Here is a 16,141-nt window from a genome sequence, read left to right as displayed (position 1 = left end):
TGACTGAGGAAGAACATTACAGGGCTGGCCCTGGATATATATGGACCTCTCTATGATTAGTTATTGCCAGTGATTTATTTCTCCTGCTCTTCTATGTTCTTTCTTTCTTTCTTTCTTTCTTTCTTTCTTTCTTTCTTTCTTTTATTTTTATTTTTTTAAAATAAGACGAGGTTTTACCATGTTGGTCAGGCTGGTCTTGAACTCCCGACCTCAGGTGATCCACCCACCTTGGCCTCCAAAGTGCTTGGATTACAGGCATGAGCCACCATGCCCGGCCTAGAAATTTAAGGTTTCTAAGAGCAAGAAATGAAAGGTGGCATATCTAAAAGCACCTCCCCTCCCCATCCCAGTGTTTGGTTTGACTGGTGCTCTGCTGGGGACCACATGAGAGCATAAGAGGCAAGTAGAGAAGGGTGGCACGTGGGAACTCAAGAGACAGCAGCTCCATCATAGCAGGGCCAAGAGCTGCAGTCAGGGATAAGCATGGGGTACAGTTGGAATGCCGGCTCAAAGCCGAGTGGCATGGTATCTCCCCAAATGATACTCACTGTCCACAAAGTCTTTGCACTCTTCCTTCAGCTCTATGGTCTGCTGGGTAACCTCTGGGTCCAACACCCGCAGCTTGTTCAGTTCATCAAAGTGCAGCCCTGCTTCACCCAGGATGTCCTTGGCCATAGCTGCAAAGAAAGCAGCCCAATCCCTAATCACTCCCCAGACACCTACGGAAATTCCTGCTGCCAAGCCAGCCCCACTCCTACTGTTGGACACCAATGCCAAAAACCCAGATGTTCCAAAGGCTCCCTGTTCCCTCTGCCACCACGTCACTGAGCCTCACCTGTTTCCCATCCGGGTTCCCTAGAGGAGTTCTGCTCTGAAGGGGTGACAGTGGCAGTCAGGAGGAGGTGTGTCATAGGAGCAAGGGTCAGGAAAGAATAAAGTCCGCTTGCTTGTCACAGGCATCGTTCATTCCACACACATTTCTTGAGTGCCTACTATATGCCAACACTACTAGATGCTCGGGGTACAAAGATGAATGCAACGCGTTCCCCGCCCTGGAAGAACACATAGTTTAGCTGGGGGAAGGCAGACATGGAAACTGAAAAGTCATACTGTGTTAAATGCTTGTTTAGAAACATCAGTAAAGGGCTGGAAGAGGACAGAGCCGTTCATGAAGGAGTGACAGCTGAACTAAGTTGTGAGCCATAAGTGAACTGACTTTATATATCACCAGTTATGTACCCAGAAGCACGAGAAGGCTTCTCAAATACATACACATAAAGCAAAAAAGCAATCTGCATGAATTAAAAATTATGGCTAAAAAATACAAAGGAGTAAGAATATTACTCAAAACGTATGCTACAGCATATTGTACACTCGCCTGAATTAGGAATCAAAGTTGGGTCATTCTCTTTCTAGCAGAAAACACAAAAAGGAATGAAGTATCAGCAAGAACATATCAAGTCAGGAGGCCAGAGATAGGTATTCCAAAAAGAAAACAGCATGGACAAAGGCCTGAAGTCACTGAAAGGACCAATCCTGCCTAAGAATGAAAGGAAAAAGCATGGAGCTGGAAAGGTGGGCTGCTGCCAGAGCAGGAAGACCCCGTATGCCAAGCTAAGGAGTTTGGATTTCTGTCTGTAGGTAGCAGAGAACTAACAAAGATATCTTCTCCCTTTCCAGGCCACCTTCCATTTCTGATCCAAAGGATGCCTCAATTCTGGAAAGGAAATACTGAAAAGTCATCCTCATTCTGGCTCAAAAAATTCCACACATACACAAAATTAAAACTGACAGCATATGACCTGTTTAAAAAGGGAGGCAATGCTAGTTACATCTAGCAATTGGCTGCTATGCCAATTCTAAAACCCAGGTGCTCTAAAGACTACCATCACCTGGACCTGCACCAGCCCCTCCCCTCTGCCCCCAGTGTCCCCAGCCTCACCTGTTTCCCATCTTCCTTAGAGAAGTCCTGTTCTGAATGGGGTGATTCTATGGGTGTCTGTCCAGGTGCCACAGGAGGAGCAATGGTTAGAAAAGATTTAAGTCTCACTGTTTCCAGAACTTCTGGTTTTCAAGAGGACCAGAAATCCAATGTCTCAATGTTGGTATGTATATCAAAAATTTAAAGTAAGGGGGAAAACCCACCAACACTGTGTGGGCCAACTAAAACATATCTATGGGCTGTCTGTATACGACTCTGGTCTTTGGCCTCAAGGAAATCCACTGATGTAAGTGAGCTAGCATCTTCATTTTGAAGCATTTTAATCATCTGAAGCTTCCTTATAATAGGGCTTTAAAAAAAGATCTGGCTGGCTGGGCTCAGCGTCTCAGGCCTGTAATCCTAGCACTTTGGGTGGTCGAGTCAGGCGGATCATGAGGTCAGGAGTTCAAGATCAGCCTGACCAACATGGTGAAACCCTGTCTCTACTAAAAATGCAAAAATTAGCTGGGTGTGGTGGCATGCACCTGTAATCCCAGGCTGAGGCAGGAGAATCACTCGAGCCCAGGAGGTGGAGGTTGCAGTGAGCCAAGATCACACCACTGCACTCCAGCCTGGATGATAGAGCAAGACTATGTCTCAAAAAAAAAAAAAAAAAAATGCTGGCCAGTGAGGTACTCATGCCTATAATCCCAGCACTTTGAGAGGCCAAGGTGGCAGTATCACTTGGGCATAGGAATTTGAAACCAGTCTGGGCAATGCGGCAAAATACCAACTCTACAAAAAAATTTTTAAATAGCTGGGCCTGGTGGCGTGTGCCTGTAGTCCTAGCTACCTGGGAGGCTGAGCTGGGAGGATCGCTTGAGCCCAGGAGGTAGAGGCTGCAGTGAGCTGTGTTCACACCACTGCACTCCAGCCTGGGCAACAGAGTGAGAGTGAGAGAGACCCTGTCTCAAAAAAAACCAAAACAAACAAAATCTTTTGCAGCTACGAGGTCATTAATCTGACCAGCTGCTCCAGAAAGATTCAAGTAACATGAGGGAGCAAACATTCGATTCAACTTCCACTCCCTTCCCTAAGAGCATGCATTTATTCAGAAACGCCCACTGAGTCCGTGCTGTGAGGATATGTGAAGTGCAGCAGGAGGACACAGTTCATGGGGGGCAGTGTTGGAGGGGAATGCCAACAGAGGCCTTCTGAAAAAACGATGTAACTGAGACCTAAAGACTGTTCAAAAGTTTGTCAAGTGAAAGGGGAAGCAAGGCAGTGCAGGCAGAAGGAAACACATATGTGAAGATCCTGAGGTAAGAGGAAATTTGATGCATTCCAAGAACTGAAACTGAGCAAGAGAATCAACAGAGTGAGGCTACATAAGGAGGTAAGAGCCTTCCGTGGAAGGCTCTAAAAGAGGCAGTAATAGGCAGCCAGCGGGTTCTCAGCAGACCAAGACAGATTTAGAAAGATCGCTTTTGCTCTGCCTGGAGAACGGATTGAAGGGAACGAGAGGGCAAGGCCCTACCTACCTTATTCATCACTGTAACCCTAGCACCTAGCATGCGCCCACACATAACTGGCACTCAGTAAATGTTTGTGGAATGAATGACCGTGTAAACAGATAAGAGATTATTACAGTAACCAAGGCTGGCAGCTGAAGACAAGTGTTCCGAGTTGCGATGTTTTGTAAGTCGAGTTGATGGGGCTCAGTAGGGACTGATTGAATGTGGAAGTTTGAGGATAAGAGAAAAACGAGTCAGGCCTGACTCCCATGAATCTGGCTTGGCCCCTATCTGATGGAGGGGCTAGCTTAAAGAGAGAGGTAAGATGGAAGAAGGTGTGCAGGCAAAGAGCTCGCAGATTCTCTACCAGCACCCACCACATGCGTGTCTGAGCATCTGAGCAACACCTGGCCCAAGAGCTAGGACCTAGGACTAAGCTCCCTGAGTATATGCGGTGGCACACTCTCTGCGCCCCGGCTCTCCCAGATGCGTGCGAGGCCCTGCGAGCCGACACTTTACTCTGTAAACTCCCCGAACTTATCCAAGCCGCAGTTTCCTCATAAGATCGTCGCAAGCATCAACGCATCAAACTCCAGGCCTAAGCTGGGTGGGAAGGCACCCCCCGAGAGTGGGGCGGAATTCCCACTTCTCTTTCCGCTCGGGACTACCTTTCTTCAGGACGCGGGCCTGTCAGGCTCCTCTCGCCCCTGATCCGCCCGCGTCCCCCTACCCGAGGTCAGCCTACCTGCTGGCCCCGCGGCGCCAGCGCACTGCAGCCCAGGCTGATGTAGACGGCAACTTCTCCCGGGTCGGCGGTAGCCGGTACTCAGCCAGCCTGTCAGGGCCGCTGCCACGGCTACAGAACCTGTTTACCCACGACGTCACTACCTTCCTGACCCCGGAAGCACTTACAGCCCCCATGCCACGGAGCCTGCTGGGAAACAAAGGCCCGAGGGGAGGCCGGGCCTACAAGACGCAGAAGCCTTAGCGCCGGCAAGGCCGCCGGAAGTGGCTTTGCCCTTGTCTTACCGCGAAGACTCTCGGGGAATTCCGACTCCACCCTTCCCGTATAGAGCGCTAGGCATGCCGGCCCTTGTAGTCTCAGGCTCCACAGCCGGCGGGGCTGGGTCGCACTCCAGGCGGAGTCAGCGAGCGCAGGATGTGAGCTCACAGCTCGGGACTGCTGGTGGGCAGGCGGCTGCAGGCTAGGGGCGGCTTGGAGTCCACTGGCCCCCCAGCTGAGAGGAGAGGCGCCCCCGGGGACGGTGAGAGCCGGGCCCGCCGATGCCCTCGGGGAAGGGATGGACTGCCCCTGCTGGAGCAAAGCGAGCCTGGGTCCTGGGGAAAAGGCGTGGGGCGGCGTAGGGGAGATGGAGAGCTCCGATCTCTCACAGAGGGTGGGCGTGAGAACCGGTGTGGGTTTCCCGGTAGTGAGAAGTGGCCCGAGCTAGGGAAGAGCCCACACCGACCACATTTCCCAGGACTTTTTGGGTGACGCTTAACCTTTACACTTAGGGTTTCTGCTAGATCCGCCCACTCTAGCCCTCAGCTTTCCCCACGCGGTCCTCTGTATCTGGCGGATTTCTGGGTCCTTCTTCCTTTTAGACCCCCCCTCTTTCCACCGCCGCGGCTGTTTGCCCTTTGTTCGTTCTGCTTGGGTTTCCATTAGCTTCGCTGAGTGAGCCACGGATCCGCCCCTAGCCCCAGGCATCCCCAATATCCACTCCCAAAGTGCGGAAGGAAGAGCACTGTGGCTATGAGTGGAAACTTCATTCTCATTGGAATTACCTTCTGGGGCGTCACCGGCCACAGGATTCCTGGAACCAATTGGTCTGAGCGGAATCTGATTGACGTCATCCAGGGGCTCAAAGCAATTGCTCTGTAGAAAAGGAATTGATTGTTCTGAATCCGTCGACCTGTCTTGGCAGGCCTATCCTTTGAGTTCCTTTGCTTTGGCAGAACATGTATGTGTGTTTTCTCTGATCCTGGGAAAACTGGGGCTAGACGCAGAATACACAGGGAACTTGCTAATACCTGTTAGGGAGGTGGACTTATTCCTTTGAGGTGGGCGTAAAAAGGGAAGGTGATCTCATACCAGTCTAGTGTTTCTTAGTCACTGGCAGCCTCCTGGTGAGGGCTCACTTCCCATACCCAATCCCTGTGGCAAGTGAAAGGCTCTCCCAGATAACCCGCCAAAGTAATTCACTGCTTCACACAGCACCCACTCTGGCTGTCCACTTCCTTGGACGTTTTTCCCAGGGACATTTTACCTAAATCTTTTCAGGGACAATTTCAATCTAACAAAATGACATATGTTAAATATTTAAAATGTGCATGGCACTGTGCTAAGCACGGTTAGGGGACACAGCAGTAAACTTGGGAAACCAATGTCCTGCTTCTGGGTTGCACTTACAAGAGATGAGCGACTCTAAACTCCCACATGTGACGAGCAGTAGGTGAAATCATTCCACTTCTTTTGTCTCCATTATCACCACTGTGGTCCAGGCCGCCATCATCTCTTCTTGCCTAGACTACTGCTTCCTCTGGTCTTCCCACTTTCTCTCTTGCACCTTTACAATTCATTCTCTACCCAGCAGCAAGTTATCTTTTCAAAATACGCTACAAGCAAGTCAGATCCTATCACTCCCTTGCTTGCAGTCCTCCGATTGATTCATATACTATATTGCAATTAGTATAAAATCCAAACTTTGAAATCATCTAGCCTTCCCTGACTCGATCCCAAACCAACTTTTCCCTACTTTCGGTGCATCAGCTGTTATGACCCTATTTCTGATCCTAAAACTTGTTTCTTTTTGTTGTTGTTGAGATGAGATTTCCTTATGTCACCCAGGCTGACATGTCCAGGCTCAAGCAATCATCCCACTTCAGCCTCCTCAGCAGCTGGGACCACAGGCACGAGCCACCATGTTTGGCTAGTTTTCTTATTTGTAGAGACAGTCTCACTATGTTGCCCAGACTGGTATTAAACTCCTGGGCTCAAGCAGTCCACCTGCTCTGGCCTCCCAAAGTGCTGGAATTACAGGCGTGAGCCACCACACCCGGCCCCTAAAACTTGTTTCTAGCAGGAACTTTGTACTTACTCTTCTGCCTGTCTAGAATGCTCTCTTCAAACCTCAGCTGAATTGTCACCTTCCCAAAGATGCTTTTCCTGTCCCTCTGTCTGAATTAATGCCTCTCCCTAATCACTCTCTTATCACTGTATTATTATCTTTATTGCATTCATCACCTTCTGGAATTATCTACTTGTTTATTCGGGTCCTTATTTATAGTCTTGTTCCTTCCACTAAAATGTAAGTTCCATGTGGACATGACTTTCTATATTTGTTCTGTCCTGAGTATCCAGTGCCTGACATGTAGGAATACAATAAATGCTAACTCTCTTTTTAAAAATTCCTGTTAACATTATGATGCCTCTTTGAACTGTTTGAAGGCAAAGACAGTATCTTTTCACCATTCCCTACTGCCTAGCATAGCAGGGTACTCAATAATTTAATTGCTGAATGAGTTAAATGGGCTAATATATATTAAATGCCAAGAATGGTACCCGGCACACAGTAAGCATTGCAGTGAATTTTATGATAGGTTGTTTCTCCAGCAAATGAATTTTAGTGATGCTTCAGAAAGCCAAAAACATAATATAGAATCTAAATCATGAGGAGTAGCTGGTTTTGCTTTCTTTTCTCCTCCCTCCTATGAACTCCTGTTAGTGTTTTAATTTCCAAATCACTTTATTATTTTAATTTTAATTTTTCTTTCTAGAGATGCGGTCTTGCTATGTTGCCCAGGCTGGTCTTGACTCCTGGGCTCAAGCAGTCTCCCACCACAGCCTACTGAGTAGCAGGGAGTACAGGCATGTGGCAGCACACAGCGTACCTTGTTGTTTTTAGATTTTTCATCTGATCTTTTCTAGTCCTTTCTTCTGCCATTCTTATTGGGAGGTAGGAGAGTAGTGCTAAGCTCCCTCTCAGGAAAAAGAGACAAAAATAGGCATCTATATTCTTCCCTCAAAAATGGCGACGGTTTCAGGAACTTGGGACAAGGCTGGTGCCAAGAAAAGGGAAGGTCAGAAAGCCCCAGCTGAAGCCCAGGTAACCTACGCCAAGAACGCTGGCCAGCGCCCTCCACCCTGGCTCACTGCATTCTCTCCTGAAGCTGCTTTTACTTTCCTTCCTGAAGCCAGACTCTCGGTGGTGCTCAGAATAAACACTGGCGCAGATTGCTCCTGAGGCTGGAATCTTTAGAAAGGAAGTGCATCCTGTCCCTCTGGCTCCTGGGAAACTCCTAGGCTGCCCGGATTCCCAGTAGGCTTGGCTGAAAGTCTGGGATCCTGGGAACCTTGACAAGAGGGTCACCGGAATCGGACTGGTAGATCCCTAGGGTGTTCTGTTCCTCTGGCCCTCTCTGACTGGTTCCATGGGTTTGCTTGTCTTCCTTGCTGCCCTGAGTGGAGCTGAGTCTCAGGGAGGCTGGTGAGGTGACCAGGGCAGGGATCCGGGAGACTGCTCCCAGCCCCAGTTTCTGGTATAGTAAAAATGGCAGGGAGACCAGATGCAGTTACTCACAGTTATAATCCCAGCACTTTGGGACATTGACGTGGGCAGATCGCTTGCGCTTAAGAATTCAAGACCAGCCTGGGCAACATGGTAAAACCCTGTCTCTACCCAAAAAAAAGAAAATTAGCTGGGCATAGTGGCAGGCACCTGTGGTCCCAACTACTCAGGAGGCTGAGGTGGGAGGATCACCTGAGCCCAGGAGGCAGAGGCTGCAGTGATCCAAGATGGCATCCTGCACTCCAGCCTGGGTGACAGAGTGAGACCCTGTCTCTAAGGAAAAAAAAAAGAAAACAAAATGGCAGGGACTCAGTCTCTGCCAGTGAGTGGTGCTTGGGCTTGTCAAGGAGAGAATGATATGGTCAAGTCTCTGCTTTTGTCCGTTCCTGGTCTGAGGGCTCTCTCAGCTGACTCGTGTCCTCTCTCCCATCTCCCCTGTACAGCACAGAGAGTATGAGGCTGTGGCCTCCACTGGCCACTCACTTGTGACCCTTTCCACCACGGCGGAGCCTTCCAAGCCTACCTCCTGCCGTGTGGTGATCTACCTGCAGCGGGAGATGTCGGGGGACACCTGCCTGTGCCCGGCCTCGGGGGCCAAGCCCAAGCTCAGCGGCTTCAAGGGAGGAGGGCTGGGCAACAAGTACATCCAGCTGAACGTGGGCGGCTCCCTGTACTACACCACTGTGCGGGCCCTGACCCGGCACGACACCATGCTCAAGGCCATGTTCAGCGGGCGCATGGAGGTGCTGACTGACAAAGAAGGTGAGGCGTCAGGGCTTGCTGTGCAGGGTAGGGAGGGCAGGAGGGGTTCCCGGGGAAATGACCAGATCTAGAATTCAGGGTCACTTTTCCTCTTCACCTTGTGGAGGGTGGAGTCCCTAGTAGAGCTTCGGAATTCTTGAAGTTGTGCATGGAGTGCTATATGTTTATGCATTTTTCAGGAAGAAGAGCCATCCTTTTAAAATATTCAAATAGGACAAGATTCTCATAGGGGCCATCACCTTAAGACTGGGCAGCGGGCAGAAGCTAGCAGCGGCGGGTGGCTTCTGTGTTGGGCTGGCCCTGGCGCCCTAAGCCTAGGCCCCAGTAGCCTCCACAGCCTGGAGGCCTGACTCTCCCATGGGGTGTGCCAGTTCTGGGTTTCAGGGAGGAAGGGTGAAGAGCAGCCGTGGGCCCGAGTGCTAGAACCTCCATCCCCACCTCCGTCACCCTGCACGAGAGCTCTGTGCTCGGGGAGCCCCTTTCCTGCCACCTGCCAACTGCCACCAGCTCGTCAGGTGGTCTTTGCCTGCCTTGGAGGTACCTGGTGGCAAACTAATCATGTAGGGCCGTCTGCGTCCCTAGGCTGGATCCTCATAGACCGATGTGGAAAGCACTTTGGCACCATTTTGAATTACCTTCGAGATGACACCATCACCCTCCCTCAGAACCGGCAAGAAATCAAGGAATTGATGGCTGAAGCAAAGTATTACCTCATCCAGGGGCTGGTGAACATGTGCCAGAGTGCCCTGCAGGTACACAGGTGGGGTGGGGTGGGGCGGGATGGACAAGGTCAGGAGTTGCCCCTTCTTGTGGGATGGAGGACTGTGGTTCCTGGCAGGTTGTGTGGGAGGCATGGTTGGTGAGTGCAAACTTATGAAGCCAGTGAGCTGTCACCCAGGCCCACCGACCTGGCCGCCAGGTTTCACCCTTGGCAGTGTGAGTAGGCCCCGCTTCTGGTCTCTATGCTTTGGTACCTGGATTTTTGGTTTTCTCTCTCTTTTTTTTGGAACAGGTTTTCACTCCTGTCACCCAGGCTGGAGTGCAGTGGTACAATCTCGGCTCACTGCAACCTCCACTTCCTGGATTCAAGTGATTCTGCTGCCTTGGCCTTCGGAGTAGCTGGGACTACAGGCACATGCCATGTCACCCGGCTAATCTTTGTATTTTTTGTAGAGATGGAGTTTCACCATGTTTCCCAGACTGGTCTCAAACTACTGGGCTCAAGTGATCCACCTGCCTCAGCCTCCCAAAGTGCTGGGATTACAGGCATGAGCTACCATGCCTGGCCGGGATCTTAGGTTTTCTAAATGGGGGTCTGTTTTCCATCTGGCAGTTTCTATTGCCAGGGGCCTCATGATCTGAGTCTGACACTTCCTCACCAAGCAGGGGGTGGCCATGGCATAGGGGCTTCAGAGGTACCTGGCTAAGCCTGGGAAGCAGAAGATCCCAAAGAGGGTTCTCTGTTGTATGTCACCCAGGATAAGAAGGACTCCTACCAGCCCGTGTGCAACATCCCCATCATCACATCCCTGAAGGAGGAGGAGCGGCTCATCGAATCCTCCACCAAGGTACCGGGACCTGGAGAGCTGCGGGCCGGGGAGGCCAGGCCCCTGTCCCGGCCCTCACTCTGTCCTCCTTCACAGCCCGTGGTGAAGCTGCTGTACAACAGAAGCAACAACAAGTATTCCTACACCAGGTAGGGTGGCTCAGACGGCTGAGCGGCCGGAGCAGACACTGGGCAGCAGACCCAAGGGAAGCTGCCTGCACTCCCAGCATGGTCGGCGTGGGTCTGGGCTGGGTGTTGGAACTGGTTATGCTAAGTGGGAGAAGAACAGAAAGTAGAAAGGAAATTGGGACAGAGGTCTTTGGAACTCGGCAGGGTGCCCTGGCTGGGATATAAATGATTGAAGGTGAAGTGCACCCTCAGCATGAATCACGAAGGCAGCATGGTAGGTGTTTTCACACGTGTTATCTTACTGGGTGGCAGGGATGCTAGGAGGCCAGTGAGCTGGGAGTCCCCCTGAGCCAGCCTGTGTAGTTCACACTGAGCTGATTCCCTCCCCACACGCTGCAGTCCATGTTCTCTCCATAGGCCACAGTAAGGTAGACACAGGTGGCTGCAGGTTCAGAGTCCCAAACCCTCCGTATGACTCCCTGTGGACAGGTACATTGCCACTGTCACCCCCACAGTAAGGGAAGGAACACCTCCCACTGAAATAGCAGTGTCGCCTCCTTCCTTCCAGGCTTAGTGAGGGGAGACTTCCCTCAGCTGTCCCTGCTTTGACTTAAAACCAACTCAGTTCCTTTTCCTCAAAGGCTCTCCAACCCATAGGGTGCCCCATGGCCCTTTCTGTCCTGGCCCCCTGGTGTCTTGCCTTCGTTTCAGCAGGACAGCACAGGGAAGAGAGAGAGGGGAGGGCCCCACTTGCCCTAGCACGTTCCCTTGGGCTGCAGCCTCATTCCCAGGCCTGCTGGCCCTCCCGGGTTTTTCAGCAACTCTGACGACCACCTGCTGAAAAACATCGAGCTGTTTGACAAGCTCTCCTTGCGCTTCAACGGCCGCGTGCTCTTCATCAAGGACGTTATTGGCGATGAGATCTGCTGCTGGTCCTTCTATGGCCAGGGCCGTAAGCTGGCAGAGGTGTGCTGTACCTCCATCGTGTATGCCACAGAGAAGAAGCAGACCAAGGTGCGGGGCTTCCCCCTGCATGGGTGGGGGAGGGGAGGACACATACCCACTGTGGGGGGCATGTTCGGGGTGTGACCAGCAAAGGGCAAAAGGGGCACACACTTTGCTCTTCTTTCCAAACACAACGTGCTGGGCAAGGACAAAGCCAGAACAAAGGGTGTGGGGAATGGACAGGAACCACTTTGTTTCTGAGAGCTCAGGGCGAGGGCCGCTGACTAGCAGGGAACAGCCTGGTACAGTGAGAAGGACTGGGTCTTTGAAGTTGGCCCACTTGCCAGTTTTCTGAATTTGGATAAGCCACTTAAGCCACCTGGGCCTCGGGTTCCTCATTTGCAGACATGGGGATGACAGTATGAATTGAACGAGATATGAAAAGGATACAACTCTTGAGAGCAGCAGTGTGGTGTAGAAATAGCTTGGGCTTTTGTGTTAGAAAGCTGTTCAGATCTCCTGTCTGAGCCAGGGACAGAGGCAGGCACATCACTTGAGCCCAGGAGTTCGAGACCACCCCGGACAACATGGTGAAACCCTAAAAAATACAAAAATTAGCCGGGCATCATGGCACATGCCTGTAGTCCCAGCTACTACTCAGGAAGCTGCAGTGGGAAGATCCCTTAAGCCCAGGAGTTTGAGGCCAGCCTAAGCAAAATAGCAAGACTCCATCTCCAAACACTCTTAATAATAATGAAATCTCCTCACTGGCCCCCATTAGCTGGGGGTTTCTGGCTAATCAGCTTACTGCCAGGTACACATGAGGCATTTGATAGGTGACAGTTATCAGAAACTCAGCTGGCCTCTCTCCCCCAGCCTACAGTCAGTTACCCCAGAGAGTAGCTGCCTCCTGTGAGTGCATGTCCTGACATGATCTGCTGGGGTGGATAGCAGGTCATCCAGGAAGGGCCATATGGTGTGAAGAGCTCAAAGTAGCCAGACTTGCCACACACCTTGCCGACCCCCAAACTACTCAGGTGCCTCCAGCTGGAAGGTCTCCAGAGGGTTTGGGGAAGGGCAGCTTACAGGGGGCCCTGCTTCCTCCCACAGTTTTTGGTGTAGGGGTAGGAGGGCGGGCGATAGCATGGGTGACTCCTGAGCCTGTCAGTGGCGTAAGGGTTCAGGAGCAGGTCTCTGGTGGCTGTTGACGCTGCAGCAGAAGTGGCAGCAGCACCTGGCACCTTCCTAAGTGTGTTCTCTTTCATGAACCTTGTGACCCCTCACAACACACCTGCAAGACATGCAGGGCTAGAGCCACTCTTCCCATGTGACAGATGAGAGAACAGAAGCTGAGTCCAACACAGCAGGTCAGGCAACAATTCAGGTGTTTGACTGCCTTCCCTTTCTCTTTCCTCTAGGCAGGTCATGGCAGCGACACACTGGGTCGGGCAGGCAGAGAAAGGCAGCAAAACCACTCAGCAGAGCAGCTGCTCTCTGTGTGCCTCTGTTTGGTGGTTTGCTGTGTGCCAGGCTTCTGCTGAGCAGTCATATCTTTCCCGTAACATTGACAGCAACTCTAAGGGGTTGAATTGAACTATCCTTCACATGTGGGAGCTGCAGCCCAGAAGGGTTCAGCCTGAGGCCCCACAGCTAGCAAGTGGTGGAGCTGTGTTTGGACATAGGCCTGGCCTGCCCTCTATGCCCACCAGTCCCTTGACCTCAGGCTGGGGCAGGGATGCCGTGGGTGTTGGTCTTCCCTGTCCTCATGTCTGTGGAGCACATCCCCTCACCCCGCCTTCGGAGGGAGGCCAGCTCTCCCTAGAGATGGACCGCCACCTGCCTTATGAGAGGTAGCAGAGGCCTTATGGAGCCTCAGGGCCAGTAGCTCTGACACACAGCTCCCTCTCGAAGATGAAACCTTGCCCTGTCTTCTTCCTCCCTCACCCCAGGTGGAATTCCCAGAGGCCCGAATCTATGAGGAGACACTCAACGTCCTACTCTATGAGACCCCGCGCGTCCCTGACAACTCCTTGTTGGAGGCCACAAGCCGTAGCCGCAGCCAGGCTTCCCCCAGTGAAGACGAGGAGACCTTTGAACTGCGGGACCGTGTCCGCCGCATCCACGTCAAGCGCTACAGCACTTACGATGACCGGCAGCTCGGCCACCAGTCTACCCATCGCGACTGACCAGACCGTCAGGGAGTCAGAACACAGGAAGCCCTATCTCCCGTCCTGTGGAACCCCGCCCCATTGGCCACCCCATGCTGCTGCTGGCTGGGTCTCTGCTGCAGCACCCAGAGGCATGACAGGCCCTGCTGGGAGGTCAGAGGGTCTGGAGAAGGGAGGGACCACACTCCTCTGCCCTGGCCCTGAGCATTTCTGGATGACTGAGTCCTGTCCTGTCTGCTCACCATCGCCCTTCCTGCCTGACAGGGAGCTGCTTCTGCTCTGGGGTAAATGGACAGACCCACCTCCTGCTGAGAACCTTCAACTAGGCCCTCTGCGGAAGGGCTACTGCCTCTTAGGCCTCAGCTGAGGCCCACAGAGAATGGGTTCATTCTGGGGGTAGGCAGCTCCTGGTGCTGTAGGGGCCCAGTTTCATAACAGAAGGTGGGACGTCTTTTGTCCTAAGGTGTTTGAGCACAGGCTTGATAAGTTTTTTTATAAATAATCTAGGAAATTAATAGTTCTAAGTCTAATAATGAGGAAACTAGGCATTTCTCTTGCCCTCCAGGGTGCCAAAACCCTGTATATGACAGAACCCATGGCCCTTCTCCATGCCTGTGGGATCTGTTTCTTTAAAGCACTTTGTACTGTTTTTCAGGAGGTTGATATTCTCCCTGACCCACATCTTTCTACCCTAATCCCCACTTCCCTGCAGAATCAATCTGAGGGAGGGGATAAAGAGGAAGCAATAAAAAAAAAAATCCAACAGAGCAGCTCTGGCTTTGCCAGCCTGGCTAGCAACTCAGAGTGCACCAAGGAGGGAAGGATGGCCAAGCTGGGACCTGTGGTCCTAACAGGGTGCCTGTGCGAAAAGACATTTCCCGCCCCCCAATCTGAGAGTCACATCACTGACTCCTAGGTCTAGCATGGCTGTTCTTTGTCATTCACTTGAGTGCCCTTGGCATCCAGCCATGCTGTCCTCACATATGGTAAAGCCAAACAGCTGTCACAGGGGCCAGAAACACGAGCCACGGCAGGAAAACCATGGAGCCTGTGGGTACTGCAGGGTGTTGGTTGGCACGCCCATCAGCCGAGGACAGCAATCTCAGAGCCCGGTGCTCCCAGCAGCCCCTGCACAGAGGTGGCACATGCTTGGCCACACATATACTCCCTGCCCGCACTCTCCATGCTCTTGGCTTGTCCTGGCTGAGAGGTGGTTCTGCCCAGTGGTGTCTCTGAACGCAGGATGAGAGGCAGGAGCAACTGAAGCACCTTGAAGGCCTTCACTCCTTGTTGGGTAACTCAGCCATGGAGACGCCAAGCAGTAGCCAGGGGGGTGAGTTCCTCTTTAGGGCTTTGGTTTTCATTCCTTTTTGTTTGGCATGACCAAACAAGAATTCAGCTTATCTGAATTCTTTTCCAAAGGAATGCTGTCAGGGAGGGCGCTGTTCTGCCAGCCTAATAAAGCAACATGGCCTCGTACAGTACCCACTTTCCACTCTGGAGAGAACACAGGTTATCAAGTTCATCCCTCTTGACTACTCTTATGATAGCTGATGCCACATGCCAGACCCAGGGTTAGACATTCATAAGGACCTGAAGTGATATCATGGCGGGACAAGGGCAATGGCACTTTCTCATCAGGCATTTTATGTTAGTCACAGTCTTGAATGTATAAATAGCACTAAGACTCTCAGGTCAGGTACCTTGGTGATTAGCTACTCGTTCTTCTATGCCTCATTGAGGTAACAAGATAAAGACAAATCCATTTATTTGGCCAAATTCAGTCTTTGGCTTTGTGGCATTCCCACAGAGACTGGAATGTGTCAGCCTGAGACTACTGGCCTATTTTCTCACCTGCCCTCTTGAGATTCTTTAATACTCAAATTCCCAGCACCCCACTGAGGTATTTTGATGCTTGCCTTTGACCTCCCCATCCCCTTTAGTTCCTGCTTCTTTGACATTCACATCCTCAATGCCTGGATCTTTCTTGCCAAGAAAGCACAGTAGCCTGGGAAAGGGCATTTATCTTTTCTGAAAATATCTCCTTAAGGAAAATACTAACATTGAACTCACTGACATGATTTCAGCTTCTTTAATCAGACTTTGTGGCTTAAAAGTTTGGAGGTTTTCTTTGAAAGTTTACAGCTCCATTCAGAAAGCAACTCTTGGCTTTGTGCGTTTTTCAATTCTTAGCAGCCCAGGGGTAAGTAAACAAAAAAGTATGGATTAAGGTCAAACTTTCTTGTCAGTTTCTGAGAAACCTGGCAGCCTGCTGTTAACAACACAGACCAGTATTGGGTTTTATTGAATTTGGTATGTGACCAAGGTCAGCCTGAAGGATGGTGCAGGTCATGGGCAGGAGAGAATTTTTCCTTTACCACGTAACTGTAATACTTGGTTGCTCAGCATAAGTGATGGAAGTAAACACTAATTTCTAATAAAATTATGTTACACTCAATGGTACAGAGCCATGTTTACAGTGAGCAGGGCTTGGCCAGCTCACAGCCATGGGCTGAGTTTACCACCTGACCTTGTGTTCTAGCTAGATCATAAGCGCAACCATACTGTTGCCCTGCAACCCCAGC

The 16,141-nt window shown here is 51.3% G+C and overlaps 2 protein-coding genes across 7 annotated transcripts in view; one reads left to right on the top strand and one right to left on the bottom strand.

Moving 5' to 3' along the window:
• The window catches only part of IFT20 (intraflagellar transport 20), a 27,641-nt gene extending 23,273 nt beyond the window's left edge, over positions 1 to 4,368 (bottom strand). For 2 of the 6 annotated variants that reach the window (XM_017536021.2, XM_017536020.2), the window contains exons 1-3: positions 4,181 to 4,368; positions 836 to 1,052; positions 549 to 677 (exon numbers count right to left, since the gene is read on the bottom strand). In XM_017536021.2, the coding sequence (XP_017391510.1) occupies positions 549 to 677; positions 836 to 911 (205 nt within the window). In that variant the 5' untranslated portion in view covers positions 912 to 1,052; positions 4,181 to 4,368. The remainder of the gene's footprint in view (positions 1 to 548; positions 678 to 835; positions 1,053 to 4,180) is intronic. The other 4 variants (XM_037741135.1, XM_017536025.2, XM_017536024.2 and 1 more) reach the window with 4 other exon arrangements.
• On the top strand, positions 4,360 to 16,014 carry TNFAIP1 (TNF alpha induced protein 1). Its single transcript, XM_017536017.2, has 7 exons — positions 4,360 to 4,700; positions 8,450 to 8,768; positions 9,351 to 9,520; positions 10,247 to 10,336; positions 10,412 to 10,464; positions 11,262 to 11,457; positions 13,338 to 16,014. Exons 2-7 carry the CDS (start codon positions 8,564 to 8,566, stop codon positions 13,572 to 13,574), a joined length of 951 nt encoding a protein of 316 aa, XP_017391506.1. The 5' UTR covers positions 4,360 to 4,700; positions 8,450 to 8,563; the 3' UTR covers positions 13,575 to 16,014.
• Positions 16,015 to 16,141: the final 127 nt, after the last annotated feature.

The sequence above is a fragment of the Cebus imitator genome, unplaced genomic scaffold (genome assembly GCF_001604975.1).
Source record: "Cebus imitator isolate Cc_AM_T3 unplaced genomic scaffold, Cebus_imitator-1.0 Scaffold94, whole genome shotgun sequence".
In the NCBI taxonomy this organism is placed as follows: Eukaryota; Metazoa; Chordata; class Mammalia; order Primates; family Cebidae; genus Cebus; species Cebus imitator.
This window is presented reverse-complemented; position numbering and strand designations above follow the sequence as displayed.

Excerpts from the sequence above, each read along its gene's own strand:
- TNFAIP1 (XM_017536017.2), top strand. The coding sequence starts at position 8,564 with ATGTCGGGGGACACCTGCCTGTGCCCGGCCTCGGGGGCCAAGCCCAAG. Across the intron at positions 8,769-9,350 it reads GGTGCTGACTGACAAAGAAG|GCTGGATCCTCATAGACCGA; the intron begins GTGAGGCGTCAG and ends CTGCGTCCCTAG. Across the intron at positions 11,458-13,337 it reads CAGAGAAGAAGCAGACCAAG|GTGGAATTCCCAGAGGCCCG; the intron begins GTGCGGGGCTTC and ends CCCTCACCCCAG.